General features: G+C 46.6%; 1 protein-coding gene across 12 annotated transcripts in view; it reads right to left on the bottom strand.

The window, feature by feature from the left end:
- Positions 1–17,185, bottom strand: part of UBE2Q2 (ubiquitin conjugating enzyme E2 Q2) — a 68,945-nt gene extending 51,760 nt beyond the window's left edge. For 2 of the 12 annotated variants that reach the window (XR_009867330.1, XR_009867329.1), the window contains exons 1-2: positions 15,470–15,894; positions 1,968–2,069 (exon numbers count right to left, since the gene is read on the bottom strand). Coding sequence is in view for 10 of the 12 variants with exons in the window: in XM_062206385.1 (XP_062062369.1) it covers positions 1,968–2,069; positions 15,470–15,685 (318 nt within the window). In the remaining 2 variants the exon portion in view is untranslated. Of the gene's footprint in view, positions 1–1,967; positions 2,070–15,469; positions 16,161–16,951 lie in introns of those variants that run through there. The other 10 variants (XM_062206380.1, XM_062206383.1, XM_062206387.1 and 7 more) reach the window with 9 other exon arrangements.
- Between the last annotated feature and the right edge of the window lie 288 nt (positions 17,186–17,473).

Below are 17,473 nucleotides of genomic sequence, written 5' to 3'. Positions count from 1 at the left end.
TACCGGAGCTCAAAGACTTGGGCCATCTTCTACTGCTTTCCCAGGCCATAGCAGAGAGCTGAATGGGAAGTGGAGCAGCCTGGTCTCGAACCGGCGCCCATATGGGATGCCGGCACTGCAGGCAGTGGCTTTATCTACTACACCACAGCACCGGCCCCTAAATTTCTTAAAAAATGGAACGCTGCATTTCTTTGAACAGTAGTCCCCCCTTTACTTGTAGTTTTGCCTTTTTTTTTTTAGATTTTTATTTATTTGACAGGCAGAATTACAAACAGTGAGAGAGAGAGACAGAGAAAGGTTTCCTTCCGTTGGTTCACTCCCCAAATGGCCACAAAAGCCGGAGCTGCGCCCATCCAAAGCCAGGAGCCAGGTGCTTCCTCCTGGTCTCCCATGCGGGTGCAGGGGCCCAAGCACCTGGGCCATCCTCCACTGCACTCCCGGGCCACAGCAGAGAGCTGGACTGGAAGAGGAGCAGCTAGGACTCGAACCGGCGCCCATATGGGATGCCAGCGCTGCAGGCAGAGGATTAACCTATTGCACCATGGCACCAGCCCTCCCCCACCCCCCTTTTTTATTTTGAGATTTAGTTTATTTTTTATTTTAAAGGCAGAGTTACAGAGAGAGGAAGGGAGAAAAAGAGAAAACTCTTCAATCCACTGATTCACTCCCCACATTGTTGAGGCTGGTCCAGGCCCAAGCCAGGAACCAGGAGCTTCCTCCAGGTCTTCCACATGGGTAAAGGGATCCAAGCACTTGAGCTATCTTTCACTGTTGTCCAAGGCACATTAGTAGGGAGCTAGATTGAAAGTAGAGCAGCCGGGACTCGAACTGGCATCCCAGAAGCTGGCGTTGCAGGGTGCAGTTTACCTACTATGCCGCAACACCAACCCCACAGTTTTGTTTTTACTGCTTCAGTTACTCACGGTCAATGAAAGTCTGAAAACACTAAATGTAAAATTATGGAAATAATCCCTAAGTGTTAAATAACCTTTACTTCAGTATATTGACTGTTATATTCTATTAGAAGCTGTTGCTAATCTCTTACTATGCTTAATTTGTAAATTAAACTTTACCTCATGTGTGTGAGACATCCCCACAGTATATGTGGGGTTTGGTATCATCCATATAACCCTGAAGATAAGGGGAAGACTACTATATATTAAAAAAATAGAACTTTCTATCTGAGTATCTTTGGCTTTGACTGCAGTCTTACAGACCCCTGACATAAAAAGCAACTCCCTAACATTAGCACTGGTGCCATTCTATCATCATCTCCTAACACACACCTTTGTCTGTCTGTTTCTAATTCAATTCCCACTTTGGTTAGTGGCTTATAGCAAAAAAAAAAAAAAAGAAAAAAAACCAAACTTGCCTGGTGTTAGGATTTAGGGAAAGAGAACCCAAATTCCTAATCTAAGACAACACGCAGTGATGTGGCAGGTAAGACAGCTGCCTGCGATGCCGGCAAACCATATGGGCGCCGGTTCTATCCCGGCTGCTCCTCTTCCAATCCAGCTCTCTGCTGTGGCCTGGGAAAGCAGCAGAAGCTGCCTAAGTGCTTGGGCCCCTGCCCCCACATGGGAGATCTAGATGAAGCTTCTGGCTTCAGACTGGCTCAGCTCCAACTGTTGTAGCCATCTGAGGAGTGAACCAGCAGATGGAAGACCCCTCCCTCCCTCCCTTTCAAATAAATAAATAAATCTAAAAAAAGAAAAAGACAACATCTATGGGAAATATATATATATGTATATGTATATGTGTGTGTGTGTGTATATACATATAAAAGAGAGAGAATCGGGAAGTAAATAGAACTTAAGACTAAAAACAAAATCCCAGCTCTTTAACCCCTCTAAGATTATCAAATAATCATTATAATCTGCATTTATACAATATCTCTTAACCCTTAAGTTCTATATGAGTCTAATGTTCATGAAAAAACAATAAAGTAGGTTGGTTTATTTTCTCACCGAATTGTTGTTCTTAGACTCTTCAAGACGCTCCAGAACTGAGGTCAGATTTGGGTCATCGGAGTCCACAAACCATATTGGTGAAGAAGAGGGGTAAGATTCCTGTAAGAGACACCCCTATGTTAAACACTTTCACAATGAGTAACCCAGATACCAAATTAAACCATACCATTAAAAGGCAAAATGAATATGGATTTAAGTAAAATGAATCAGAGGGAAGAAAAGCAATATACTAAAATCCATGTAAAGAGAGAAAAGTTTCTTTTCATGGATATTTTTAAAACCATGAAGTTGCTAAGTTTTATTACTTAATATTCCATGTTAGATACCCTCCAGTATGTATGACTCCCACGTCAAAAGTTCACGGAAAATGGAATTAAAAGACATTTATTTTCGTGCAAAAAAATTTGAAACCCATGCATTTTTTTCCCTAATATGCATTTTCCATGAACTCTTTGAAGTCCTCCTGTAATTGCTAAGTATAAAAACAAACAGAATTTCTTTGCCCAATAAGCAGTATGATTTAAAACAAGCAGAGGAGAATACATTGCACAGTTATTTTATCAAAAGCAGAAATAAATTATTGTCAAGCACCAAGAAGATGGGCTTCCCTCCTTCACAAAGAAGGAACAATTACAGCCTGGATTCTCCAGCCTTCACATTTTCAAAGGGCTTTAAAATCCAGAAGCATAACACATCTCTCAAAAAGCATAAACAATTACTTTTAAAATCCTGAACTTATACTGTGCTAGTTTTGCCTTTATTTTTTTGATAGGCAGAGTGGACAGTGAGAGAGAGAGACAGAGAGAAAGGTCTTCCTTTGCCGTTGGTTCACCCCCCAATGGCCGCTGTGGCTGGTGCACTGCGTTGATCCGAAGGCAGGAGCCAGGTGCTTCCTCCTGGTCTCCCATGCAGGTGCAGGGCCCAAGCACTTGGGCCATCCTCCACTGCCCTCCCGGGCCACAGCAGAGAGCTGGCCTGGAAGAGGGGCAACCGGGACAGAATCTGGTGCCCCGACTGGGACTAGAACCCGGTGTGCCAGCGCCGCAGGCAGAAGATTAGCCTATTAAGCTGGGGCGCCGGCCTAGTTTTGCCTTTAATAAAGCTACATTTCTCAACTGTATCTGGAGGAGCTCTAACTGAATTAAAATGAAGGACTACGTGTTTTTAAATGCTTAAAAATGTTAAAAATTATTTTCCAAAACATGCTCACTATACTCCTGCTGAGTAGTATAGTTACAGAAGTTACTTTGAGATTTCTCCCAATGCACTAGAAAAATCGGCCTTAAAATTTTCCCATTTTTGCTTTCTTCCCTGATAATTTTCCATCCCTTCGTAGTTTTCAGGATGGGTGAGCAGTCATCTCTCAAGGAACAGACTCCTTCAGTGAGGCTAAGTCTGGTTTTTAAACACAGCAGTGTGGAAGGCGGGAAGAACAGCTGCGTTCAGCTGTCTCCGCCTCCTTCAGCCTCTGCCGCCCTTCAGCTCCCAGAAGTCAGTGTTCTTGGAAGCTGCGGCAGGCACTTAAATCCCAAGGTAAGCACTGTTTCCTGACCCACAGAAACTGAGATAATGCTTGTTGTTTTAAGCAACTAAGTTTATATGTTATAGAGCAATATAATTACGGCTAATTCAAAGATCTTAACACTCCAACATTTTATGCTACCAAGAAATGCTGTCACCAAGGGGTGGGCATCTGGTGTGGCAGTTAGGGACACCTCCACCCCACATCAAAGTGCTTGAATTCCAGACCTAGCTCTGCTTATGATCCCAGTTTCTTCATAATAAGCAGTGTGGAAGACAGCAGATGATGTCCAAGAACTTGGGTCCCTGCCACCACCATGGGAGAGCCAGACCTGGCTGTTGCAGGCATTCAGAGTCAACCAGCAATGGAAGATGTCTGTGTCTCTCTGCCTTTCAAATACATTTTTGGGTTTTTTAATGCTACTACTATACGTATTTTTTAACATGATTATGTGAAGAACTGAGTACTATGTGCTCTGTCCATTTGTACTGTTAAACACTCACTATTGGAGCCAAGGTTGTGGGTCAATCTGCCATCTGCAGCATCCCACATGGGCACCAGTTCATTTCCCAGCTGCTCCACTTCCAGTCTAGCTCCCCATTAATGAAGCCTGACACAGCCCTGGCCATTGTGGCCACCTGGGAAGTGAACCAGCAGACAAAAGATCTTTCTTTCTTTCCCTCCCTCTCTCTATAGCTTTGACTTCCAAATAAACATGCTTAAAAAACAAAAAAACAAAAAAACAAAACAAAACAAAAAAAAACACACCCGCACACAACTCAGGAACAAGCATTGTGGCATCATAGTTAGTAAAACTGCCATCTGTAATATGCACATCCCATATGGTCACCGGTCCACGTCCTGGCTGCTCCAGTTCTGATCCAGCTCCCTGCTAATGGCCTGGGAAAAGCAGTGCATGCAAAATGGCTCAAGTGTTTGGGGCCCTGCCACCCACATGGGAGACCCGAAGCTCCTGGCTTTGCCTGGCCCAGTACTGGCCATTGTGGCCATATGGGAAATGAACCAGCAGATGGAAGTGAACCAGCAAATGAAAGATCTGTCTCTGTAACTCTTTCAAAAACATTTTTTTTAAAACTAAAATAAACTCATTTATTTCTATTAGAAATAAGAGGAGAGGCCAGCGCTGTGGCCTCTTTTTTAACAGTGAGTTAAAAAAGTCCAGCCTGCAGTGCCAGCATCCCATATGGGAGCCAATTTGAGTCCTGGCTGTTCCACTTCCGATCCAGCTCCCCACGAATGCACCCACATGGGAGACCTGGAGGAAGCTCCTGGCTCCCGATCACCTCAGCCAGACATTTGGAGAGTGAACCAGCAGATGGAAAAACTCTGTCTCTACCTCTCTAACTCTTTCAAATGAATAAAATATTAAAAAAAAAAAAGAAAGAAAGAAAGAAAGAAATTGGAGGAAAGCCCTTACTAGATTTTAGCTGCTGAACAACTAGGTTCAAGTCAAAGAAAACAACTTTGCAGACAGTTTTAGAGAGACACTGCTTTGAGAACTATAATTTCAATTATATTATATAGCTGAAGCCATAGAAACTCAGTATTTTCAAAGCGTTTTACCAGATTTCCTTTTAAGGGAAAAAATTGTTTTGAAGACAGACATTATGAATGGTATTAATATTCCTGTTCAAAGGGCCGGGTGCTGTGGCGTAGTGGGTAAAACCGCCGCCTGCAGTGCCAGCATCCCATGTGGCCGCCGGTTTGAGTCCTCATCGCTCCACTTCCAATTCAGCTCTCTGTCCTGACCTGGGAAAGCAGTAGAAGATGGCCCAAGCCCTAGGGCCCCTGCACCTACATGGGAGACCCGGAAGAAGCTCCTGGTTCCGGATTGGTACTGCTGCGGCCAACTGGGGAGTGAAACAGCAGATGGAAGACCTCTTTCTCTGCCTCTGCTTCTCTGTGTAACCCTTTCAAATAAATAATCTTTAAAAAATATATATTCCTGTTCAGTAATGGTTTATGTTTATATTCTCTTTCCTTTCTTACTGTGTCCCAATCTCTTGACAGGCTAAAAGGCACCTCTTCAGAAGTAATCTCATCTGGGGCCAGCATTGTAATGCAGCAGATTAAGCCACTGCTCACCACACTGGCATCCATACCCGAGTGCTGATTTGAGTCCCGCCGCTCCACTTCTAATACAGCTCCCTGCTAATGTGCCTGGGAAGGCAGCAAATGATAGCAAAATTACCTGGGCCCAAGTCACCCACGTGGGAGACCCAGACGGAGTTCCCAGCTCCTGGCTTCAGCCTGGCCCAGATCTGGCTGTTGCTACTATTTGGAGAATGAACCAACAGAAGGAATATCTAAATGTGTCTCTCTGTCCCCTCTCCCAAAATCACTCTGCCTTTTAAATACATATATTTTTTAAAAAATAATTCTGTCCTTAAAAGTACGTATTCGGTGTTGCATTTTCTTTCAATTCTTCCACACAGCTGGTGAACACACCATTTAGACCATTTTTACTGTTTTAGCTTTGTATTTAAAAACAAAATTTATTTATTTAAACGACAGAGTTACAGAGGGAGGTAGAGACAGGGACAGAGTTCTAGCATCTGCTGGTTCAATCCCCAGGTGGCCACAACAACTGGAGCTGCACCAATTCAAAGCCAGCAGTCAGGAGCTTCTTCCGGGTCTCCCACGCGGGTTCAGGGCCCCAAGAACTTGGGGCATCTTCCACTGCTTCCCCAGGCCACAGCAGAGAGCTGGATAGGAAGAGCAGCAGCCAGGACATGAACCAGTGTTCACATGGAGTGCTAGCACTGCAGACCTAACTGTGCCAGAATGCCAGTCCCACATGTATGAGATTTTTAAAAAGCATATTTGAGGTATGTTAGATATCTAGCCATGTCAGATATGAGGTATGAGGTATCTAGCCATGTTAGATAATTTAACCCACTGTGCCAAAGTGCCAGCCCCTGGTTTACTCCTTCAATGGCCACAATAGCGGGGGCCTGGACAGGTGAAGATGGGAGCGAGGAATTCTATCCAGGTCTCTCTGTAGGTAGTGAATACTATTTCTTAATATTCTGTCAAACTTTGAATGGATCTTTTACTCTTCTATGCAGTGGACAATACTGGTTCCTTGAGATCTTCTATCTGTCAGTACACTTCATTGTGTAGCATCAAAGCACATTCACGAACACAATTTCATGCTCATCAGAAGCCTCTTGGAACACTGTTAAGCTCATGGTGGTGGACATGATTCTAAAATTCTGATGTTTTGCCCCCAACCTTGCATTTTAATTGGGAGTGGATACTGTCTTGTTTTCCTTGAAATGATACTTTATTTATTTTTGAGAAAAAAAATCTGCCAGAAACCCAAGTTGGAATAACCATTGCCAGCCACCCTTTGAAGTGAAAATGGTGTTCCAGTAAAGTGACGAGCTCACCTTGTGACTCAGTCACACTAATGCTTCTGCTTTGTCACTTGGCAGTATTAAAAAAATACTACAGTCAAGGATCAAGGTTTAACAAAACTATTTTTACTGCTTCATCATGGACACTTGTAAGCGAAACTGATATTTTTTTCCTTCTATTTCCTTTTAAATGCCTCTTGTGCCTGGTGGTAAAGAAAAAAAAACAACACCATGACTACTTGTAGATGGGTATCGGTGCCTTTTCTTTGTGCTGAGATACCAGCAGTTTTACTCACTGTGGTATTTGCATCACTGGTGCAAACGTCCATACACTGAAAAAGACAACTTAAATCAGTATTCTTATAGAAATAGTTTCAGCCTAGGGGTCTAAGGGCCCTATATGAGAACCACTGAAGCAAGTGTTTAAGCCAATTAAACATACTATCTTCTCATGTGTGAGTGTTGTTTTTTGGGTTTTTTTGGTTTTTTTTTTTTAAGATTTATATATTTGAGAGGTAGAGTTACAGACAGGGAGGGAGGGAGAGAGGTCTTCCATCCACTGATTGACTCCCCAAATGTCTACAATGGCCAGAGCTGAGCCGATCTGAAGCTAGGAGCCAGGAGCTTCTTCTGGGTCTCCCATGTGGGTACAGGGTCCAGCAGAGAGCTGGATCAGAAGAGGAGCAGCCACACATCTGTATTAGGCTGGAATCTGTTCACATTATTCAACCAAAATAGTCTATCATGCAACAAATTGAACACAGATACAAATGATAACACAAACACAGAAATTTATAAAAAATATAAGATCGCACTACTAGTCTGAAACTTCTTCCATTAGAAAATATGAGTTTTGAAGCCAGCATTGCGGCACAGCAGGTTCAGCCACGGCCTTTGACACTAGCATCCCACATCAGAGTGCCGACTTGAATCTCAGCTGCTCCATTTCTGATCAGGTAACCTGCTAAAGTGCCTGGGAAAGCAGCAGCAGATGTTTCAAGCACTTGCACTCCTGCTACCTACAGAGAGACCTGGATAGAATTCCTCGCTCCCATCTTCACCTGTCCAGACCCCTGTCATTGTGGCCACTGAAGGAGTAAACCAGGGGCTGGCACTATGGCACAGTGGGTTAAAGACCTGGCCTGAAGTGCCAGCATCCCATATAGGCACCAGTTCTAGTCCTGGCTGCTCTTTCGATCCAGCTCTCTGCTATGGCCTGGGAAAGCAGTAGAAGATGGCCCAAGTGCTTGGGCCCCTGTACCTGTGTGGGAGACCAGGAAGTTCCTGGCTCCTAGCTTCGGATCAGCACAGCTCCAGCTGTTGTGGCCATCTGGGGAGTGAACCAGCAGATGGATGACCTCTCTCTGTCTCTACTTCTCTCTGTAACTCTTTCAAACAAATAAAATAAATCTTAAAAAAAAAAAAAAAAAGGAGTAAACCAGCAGATGGTAGAGCTCTTTCTTTCTCTCCATCTCTTCCTCTATCGTGCTACCTTTCAAGGAAAAAAATCTTCAAAAAAAAAAAAAAAAAAAAAAAAAAGGAAATATGATTTTCTAGGGCAGGTGTTAAGCACAGTGGTTGACACATCACACTTGGGATACACACAGGTTTAAGTCCCAGCTCAGCTTCCGACTCTAGCTAACGTGCACCCTGGGAGGCAGCAGATGACGGCTCAAGTCCTTAGGTCCCTGTTAACCATGTAGGAGACATGGACTGTTCCCGATTCCTGACTTTGGCCTGACCCAGCCCAGATTGTTGCTGACATTTGAAGAGTGATCTAGCAGACGGAAAATCTATCTACCCTCTCTTCTCTGTTACTTTGCCTTTCAAATAAACCTTTAAAAAAATGATTTTTTTCCATAAAGCACTTATAACACAATGAGGTCAATCAATGTTCTAAATAGTTGCTTTAATTCACAATGATACATATCAATAGATAGAACCTATAGAAACAAGAGTGTGAAAGAATCCTAATACTAAAACCTCTCTTCCCACCCTTCTCCCTTCAATTATTTCCTTAGACGAAACCTTCCTCCACTTTTTTTTTTTTTTTTCTTTTTTGACAGGCAGAATGGATAGTGAGAGAGAGACAGAGAGAAAGGTCTTCCTTTGCCGTTGGTTCACCCTCCAATGGCCCCTATGGCCGGCGCGCCGCGTTGATCCAAAGCCAGGTGCTCTCCTGGTCTCCCATGCGGGTGCAGGGCCCAAGCACTTGGGCCATCCTCCACTGCCTTCCCGGGCCACAGCAGAGAGCTGGACTGGAAGAGGAGCAACCAGGACAGAATCCAGCACCCCGACTGGGACTAGAACCCGGTGTGCTGGCACTGCAGGCAGAGGATTAGCCTATTGAGCCGCGGTGCCGGCCACACTATTCTCTATTAACCCAGATGGTTCCACTGGGGCTACTTTAGCTACCTCTCTCCCATGACACAAAATCTGACCGAAGGATTCTTACCAGATCAACCCCCTCCCAGAGATCAGTGTCAGGCAGGCTAAGCCAGGAAAAGGTGCGTCTCCCCTGAGCCTAGAGCACTCCCTGGGAGACCTGTTGCCACATGGACAATTCTGGCCAGCATTCATGCTGCCAAAACAGCGAAAACAGCACCAAACTGCTTCCTACAAGGTTATGGGCAACTGTGTTTTCTTCAAAGGCTGAGATTACCCATTTCACTGCACACTTGGTAACATTTTTACCCATCTGATAAATTAAAAAAAAAAACAAAAAACTGGTACCCAAAATGTTTCTATACAGTACAAAACAATTTGTTTAAAAATTTCTAGGAAAATTAATTTCAAAGGATATTACCTATATGCACAAGGATTTAGATCTAATGATGTTCAAAGCATTATTTAAAATAGAAGAAAAAGGCCAGCGCCGCAGCTCACTAGGCTAATCCTCCACCTGCGGCACCAGCACTCTGGGTTCTAGTCCCGGTCGGGGCGCCGGATTCTGTCCCAGTTGCTCCTCTTCCAGTCCAGCTCCCTGTTGTGCCCCAGGAGGGCAGTGGAGGATGGCCCAAGTCCTTGGGCCCTGCACCCGCACGGGAGACCAGGAGGGGGCACCTGGCTCCTGATTGGCTTTGGGGGGTGAACCAATGGCAGGAAGACCTTTGTCTCTGTCTCTCACTGTCTATAACTCTGTCTCTCTCTCTCTCTAACTCTGCCTGGCAAAAAAAGAAGAAGAAGAAGAAGAAGAAGAAGAAGAAGAAGAAGAAGAAGAAGAAGAAGAAGAAGAAAAACCACCTAGATATCCAGTACCAGGAGATGTGACTGAGAAAAGATATAGCCACATTACAGGAAACACTTCAGAGGAATACATTATGACCAGATCTACAATACTGAATGACAAAGCAGATTACATAACTTTTTTTTTAAAGGGAGGGGGAGTATATATAAGCATAGGAGAAAAAAAGATGACCAAATGACCAGAAAAATACACACCAAAAATCCGATAGTAATGTTTCTGTATGACTAAAGTATAGATGGTTTTTTGGCAGTTTTACTTATCTGATTTCTAAGTATCCTTTTTTTAGAAAAGATTTATTTATTTATTTGAAAGGCAGAGTTACAGAGAGGCAGAGACAGAGAGAAGTCTCCCATTTGCGGATTCGCTCCCTAGATGGCTGCAATGGCCAGGGCTGCACTGATCCGAAGCCAGGAGCTTCTTCTGGGTCTCCCACACGGGTGCAGGGCCCAAGGACTTGGGCCATCTTTTACTGCTTTCCCAGGCCACAGCAGAGAGCTGGATGGCCAGTCCAGCTTGCTACTAAATGCACCCTGGATGAAGCAGATGGTGTCCCAAGTACCAGGATTCCTGAAACTCACGTGAGGAACCCAGATGGAATTCCTAGCTCCTGTTTCCGGCCTGGCCCAGGACCAGCTATTGAGAGCATTTGTGGAGTGAATGAGTGGATAATGATTCTCCTCCTGCTCTCCCAGTCCCCTGTCATTCTGGCTTTCAAATAAATAATAAATCTTTGAAAAGGGAAAAAAAAAAAACATCTTGTTGACCTACCACCACCACCCATTCCCTGGAAACGTAACCTTCGGCATAAACTACATCATGTTCAAAGTTTATTTAGTAATACTGAAAGGCACCTAAGATGATGGCCAATATTTAAACCTGTGTACTAATATTTTCAGTCTCTCATATTTCAAGCTTTGTAATTTCTACAAGGTTAAACTAAGTTTTGCATCTATCTTGAAAAGCTGCTTTTCTTACTCTTCCCCTTTAAAATGACCTGTGATACCAGTTTTGCAGCAATGGACGGTGTTCCAAAATCTCATTATAAATTCAGGCAGTCTTCCTTACATAGGGTCCCTACGTGCTTCTGACACAGGTCTTTTTCACTGCAGCTACAAAAACTTTAAAGGCAAATAAAGGATAATTACCTAGTATCTAGTTATTCTCCATTCCACATTAGCTGCATAGTGCTTTTAACCCTTGTAGGGTGAAGCTGTCTGTGCTACTACCATAAAGGTTACCATGCGCTGAAAAATGTCAATCAAGTTCATCATCACTACCATTACTATCATAAAACTGTCCTCATCTGGGGCAACACATCTCAAGGTTAACAGGCTAACTGTCTGTCATTGGTTAACAAGTCTGTCTGTTCGAAAATTACTTTTTGGGGCCGGTGCCGTGGCTCACTAGGCTAATCCTCTGCCTTGCGGCACCGGCACACTGGGTTCTAGTCCCGGTCGGGGCACTGGATTCTGTCCCGGTTGCCCCTCTTCCAGGCCAGCTCTCTGCTATGGCCCGGAAAGGCAGTGGAGGATGGCCCAAGTGCTTGGGCCCTGCACCTGCATGGGAGACCAGGAGGAAGCACCTGGCTCCTGGCTTCGGATCAGTGCAGTGCACCAGCCGCAGCAGCCATTGGAGGGTGAACCAACGGCAAAGGAAGACCTTTCTCTCTGTCTCTCTCTCTCACTGTCCACTCTGCCTGTCAAAAATTTAAAAAAAAAAAAATTACTTTTTGTATCTATTTTTCACATAAATCTACCAAGAGATCAAGGTGTGGTTCTATCTCAAGCACGAGCCAACGAAACTGCCTGCATTCTGGCTCAGCTTTTGCTACTTTCCAAATGTATGCTTTTTGAAAACTGATACATCTACTTCGTGTTGAAGGTTCACACACAGCCATTGTAATTCTTCTAGAAACCAGTTACGGTACACATTACTTTCTCATAGGGCTATTATAAAATGTATTTATATATGTATACTCCAATATATACATATATATTATGTATATATACATACACATGTATATATGTATACGTACATATATATATATATTATTATGTATATATTGGCGTAGGGAATGAAATAAACTGACAGAATTACTATATACTACTTTGATAAAATTCTAAGTGTCCTGACAAGATACAAAAAAAATTTATAGGTATATTTACTTTTTTCCCTATTCATCACTTTACAAGTAAGCAACTAAACAGTTAAGCCAGAGCCCACACAAGCAGAGTGAAAACACTAATATTTGGTAAAAGAGAAATGCATGCATACCCCCTGTAATCTAAAAAAAAAAAAAAAAAAAAAAAAGCTTAAATATTCAAATACAGGTAGCAACTACAACTATCTATCAGAACATCCCTCTAAGCGACATGAAGCAGACAAAACCATGGTGAAGATTTAACCACTCGAGCTGGGGAAACCCACTGATGGCTTCCTTCGTTCTGAGTGGGCACCGTCTTTCAGAATCACCTTTTAGAGAGTTCTCAGAACACAGTCCTGGAAAAGGGACCCTGTTTTATCACTCCGGGTCTCCAGTAATGCTTCACATGTGCTATTTCAATTCAACGCCCCACCCCTTAGCCAGCTGGCCTTTGCCTAATATTGCCTTTTTCCAAATCTAAGCAGATTAACCAAGGAGGGAATAAAATCAAGTTACTAAGGGACACATGCCATCCATAAGAAACCTAAGTCTCCTCTTCATACACCTGTTTTTCAAGGAAGTACATAAAATAAGGATGGGGAAGAAGAGAGAGCCCCCAGGAATTTAACCCGATAATATAAGCCAGTCCGATAAATGAGAACAATGACTCCCCCAGGCTGAAAATGCCACTCAGAAGCTTAACTTGACAGTTCTGACATTTCCAAGAGCATCTTCACAAGTTCAGATTGGCAAGGACTCAGTCCCAGGAGAGCAAATCAAAGAAAAGGCCTCAGGCGCCTTAGTCAAGATGTGGTCATTACTTCTCCTGTGTAACTCTGGCTGGACTACTTTTTATCAGTATGAAGAAGAAAAACAAAATTGAAGATGCTGACGGCACTGCCTTAATTCACACGAAAGGCTGTGATAAAAGCATTTTTAAAACGAGGTGTTACTAAGTCACAAATGACACCATCGCCTTTGTATCTGTGCAGAGAGCAGCATCACTACCTAAAACCTTTCCTATATACGCTCTCTTGCAGGGCAAATGTATTATTTATAGAGAAACACAGTAACAAATAATTATCTGCTTAACATTCCTAACTACTAAATAAAGACTGAGCCTCTCTCCCTTCTAGACTCAGAGCTCTAACATTTTCTAATTTAGTAGCCTGCCGTTGGGAGAAGGGGTTTCTTGGCATTGATGAATAGAAATTTAATTAGCTCAACAATAACAAAAAATTCCACCAGGGGCTGGCACCGTGGCGCAATAGGTTAATCTCCCCCTGCGGCGCCGGCATCCCATATGGGCGCAGGGTTCTAGTCCTGGCTGCTCCTCTTCCAGTCCAGCTCTCTGCTGTGGCCCGGGAGGGCAGTGGAGGATGTGATGGCCCAAGTGCTTGGGCCCTGCACCCGCATGGGAGACCAGGAGAAGCACCTGGCTCCTGGCTTCGGATAGGCGCAGCGCCAGCCGTAGTGGCCATTTAGGGGGTGAACCAACGGAAGGAAGACCTTTCTCTCTCTCATTGTCTAACTCTGCCTGTCAAATAAAAAAAAGTTCCACCAAAAGTAGTATGTTTCACAGTCTCTTATGCAAAAAGAGTAACGATATATGCCATACAAATAATGGAAAGAACAAAGTGTCATCTGTTTACCAGCTAATTCACTTCCTGGGAAAACTTTTTTTTCCTATTCCATCCATAAAAAAAGTAATGGAGTTGCCAAATTATGTCAAATATTTCAGAAGGTCTTTAAAAAAGGCCATATTCTAGCTCCCACAGGTTGCACAGTTATTAGAACAAGCTCCTCCGATTTTAGGTGTGATCACAACAACTGCCTGCTAGCGAGGACTGCAAAGAGGTCCGTTCGTGTCTGAAAACGGAAAAACAATACTTAAGTTTGCATGATCTCTTACAGCATGAGTTCACGGAAAATAATAATAAAAAAAAGACTCCTTGAGGTTGGAAAACAGCACTCTTTCCTTTCATATTTAAGATCAAAACAAATTTATGAACAGGAAAAATCTGCTCAATTCTCTTGGCTTAGGGAATACATATCTACTATATTTTGCTTTGACTCCTGACTTTGCCTTTCATATGAAGTAAAGTTCCAGTTTTCCTATCAAGCCCTCAGTTACCTTTTAAATATTTATGTGATATCCATGGTAGTCTTTTATTCAAACAATATAGCAAGATGGTGACTGTATAGTCAAACGAATATTTACTGAGTGGGAAAATGAAAAGCATAAAGCATAATAATTATGAATATTCTCCCTTGCTACCATAAAAAGCATAAAAAAACATCATCACAGCAGAAACCATAAGGCCTAAAGGGAGGGAGGGGAAGTATCAGCATGAACTGAGTAGGACCCAGAAGAGCCCTGAGGGACGATCAGACCTGGCCAGACAGACCCAGGCACGGTAAGGGGTGGGTGTCACGGGCATGTTTCAAACGGGAAAACCAGATCATACAGAAGCCTGAAAGAAAAAGGCCCACACAGGTACGTGTATGCAGAAAGAAACCACTAGGGCAGGCACTGTGGACTAAGCTGCCACCTGGGATGCCCACGTCCCACATCAGGGCGCCAGTGCAGTCTGCACTGCTCGGCTTCCAACCCACTTTCCTGCTAATGTGCCTGGCAAGGGCCTGGATGAAGCACCTGGCTCCTGGCTTTGGTCTGGCCCACACTCAGCCGTTGTAGCCATTTGAGGAGCAAACCAATGGATGGAAGCTCTCTTCCCCACCAGCTCCTCTCTCTCCCCCCTCCCTCCTCCTCTGTCCCTCTCTGACACTTTGCCTTTCAAATAAACAAAAAAATGAACAAATAAGTCTTCTGGGAAAAAGATAGCTACTGGTGTGATAGTATCTGCTAAAACATTACGAAAACTGCACAGGAACACTTCTTGGTAAGCATGGAGAAGACAAGGCCTGACATGTAGATGAGCTTAATCAACATCTAGGCCGCCTGAAGAGCAAAAGTTAAACACATCAAATTCTTTTTTCTAAGAATAATAATTTTTTTAGAAAACAACAAATCACAAACCCCACAGACAGATCCTGGCATTTAAAATCCAACCGCATTTTTTCCTTGCTCTTTCCATTCTAAGCAAATAGTATTAACATGAACAAACCACATAGATTTTATCAAAATAGTCACTCATCTTCAAAGAGTCTTTTTTTTTTTTTTTTAGAAATAAATACTGAAATTACTTGAACAGGAAGTGGTATGTCTGGAATCTGCTCCAGAAGAATCCGAAGTGGGGTACAGACGACATTAAGATTGGCCAGAAATGCATCCTTGTTGGAGCCGGCCCCTCGGAGCTTCTCTTCACCGTTTCCTGGGCCTGACGCTCTCCCATGATGAAGGGTCAGCACACACTGGGCACGCACCATGACAACCCCCTCCCAACTCACCGGCACCTCCATGCTGACAGCTCCCAGCTGGCCGGACCACCACCCCGGCCCCCCCCCCCCCCCAGAGCATCTTCCACTGAGTGTCTAATTCACTCCTTGCCGCTGCCGAATCCGGGTCATCGCTCAGTGCCTTGGCCTGTGGCGGACTTCCAGGACCATCAGCCTCCCACCCGGTTCTCGGCCGAGGTGGGAGGACTCTGCTGTGGCACCCCGCCCCGTCCCTGTACCCCTGGCACCGCGGCACCGCCCCACCCCACACTCGCACAGCCCTCCTAGTGCCAGCCACTGCTTGTCCAGCTGACCTGAGTCGCTCCGCGGCCGTCCTGGCCAGAGCAGTCTCTCCGGGTTAGCACCCACTTCACCCGCACGACGACTTCCGGCTTCCCCTGTTCGGAAAACTTAGCCTTGCACGGCCTACACCGGGGGCACACACTGTCCACACTTGCCCGAGCTTTGGAGTCCTTTTACTTGGGGGGGGGGGGGGGGCAGGGAGGGGGCAGTTCCGGGACGCGCCCAGAGCCACCAGGGCCAGCCGGAGCGCTCCTCGCCCAGGTGCACCTGAGCGGCCCCTGGGGCCTTCCCGGACACCCCCCCCCCCATACACACAGCGGCTGCCCCCTTCGTGGTATAGAGCTCTTCTCCCCACAAGCTGGGGGCTGCCCTGCCCGGTGCTGGGAGCCCGAGGCGCCCAGCTGTACCTGTCTGCTTCTGTCTCCCCTAGAGCCGCCGCCTGGCCACTGCCAGCCCCACCAGCCCACCCTGGAAGCCGCCCGCCGAGGCCTCCGAGCGCCCAGCCCATGCCGGGGACCCGACACCGCCCCGGGGAGTCCAGCCCGGGCGCTCCCGGCTCGGCCGACGCCCCCCGGGGAGCAGGTTTACCCAATCCGCGGTCCTCCCGGGCAGGGCTGGCGGCCAGGCCCGCCGGGCCCACCACCTGCCGCCGCCCTCCGCTGTCGCCCCTCCGCGGCCGCCTTCTCTACACACAAACTCAAAACACAGGCCGGGCAGCCGGAGACCCGACCCCGCAAGGCTCCGGGGACAAACTTCACGGCCTTTTTTTTTTTTTCTTCTTCTTTCCCGTTTTCCCCGTCCGGGCTCCAACCAGCGGCCGGGGCCGAGCCGCCGCCAACGGCAGCCGCCATGGCGACCGGCGACGGCGGCCGCGCGGGGCCAAGCGCCGCAGAGCAGCGCCGCGCGCTCGGCCGCGCCCCGCGGGCCCGGGAGCCGGCGGCCTTTGTGCGCGGCGTGGGGGCGCCCGGCGCCGCGCGGCCGCCTCACCGTGATGTTGCAGTGCAGCGTGAGCAGCGGCGGCGCCAGGAACTGGCAGTGCAGCTCGTCCAGCTTCCAGCTGACGATGCGGAACCGCTCGTGGTTCTTGTCGAAGATGGACGCCAGGAACTTCAGCTCGGCCTTCAGCCCTGACACGGACATCTTCCCCTCATCTCCGGCGGGAGGGGTGCGGAAGGGGAGCCGGGCCCCGAGCCGCCGTCACGGCCGCGACCGCCCCGCGGGGCCGGCCCGGGCCGTGCTCTCGCGGCTCCGCCTCTCCCCGCGGCGGAGCGCGGCAGGAAAATGGCGAGGGGGCCGCCGCGGCCTGGGCGGGCGGCCGCTGCCTTTGTAACCGGCTCCACCGGCGGGAGGCGGCGGCCCCGCGGCTTAAAAGGGCAGCGGCGACGCCGCCCCCGCTACCGCCTGGAAAACGGCGCCCCCCACCCCGCCCTCGCGCCCCTCCCCGCCCCGCGCGTGCACGTGGCCGGTGCGCGCCCCCGCGCGCCCGCCGCGACCCAGCCCCCACCCCCG

The sequence above is a fragment of the Lepus europaeus genome, chromosome 11 (genome assembly GCF_033115175.1).
Source record: "Lepus europaeus isolate LE1 chromosome 11, mLepTim1.pri, whole genome shotgun sequence".
NCBI lineage: Eukaryota > Metazoa > Chordata > Mammalia > Lagomorpha > Leporidae > Lepus > Lepus europaeus.
This window is presented reverse-complemented; position numbering and strand designations above follow the sequence as displayed.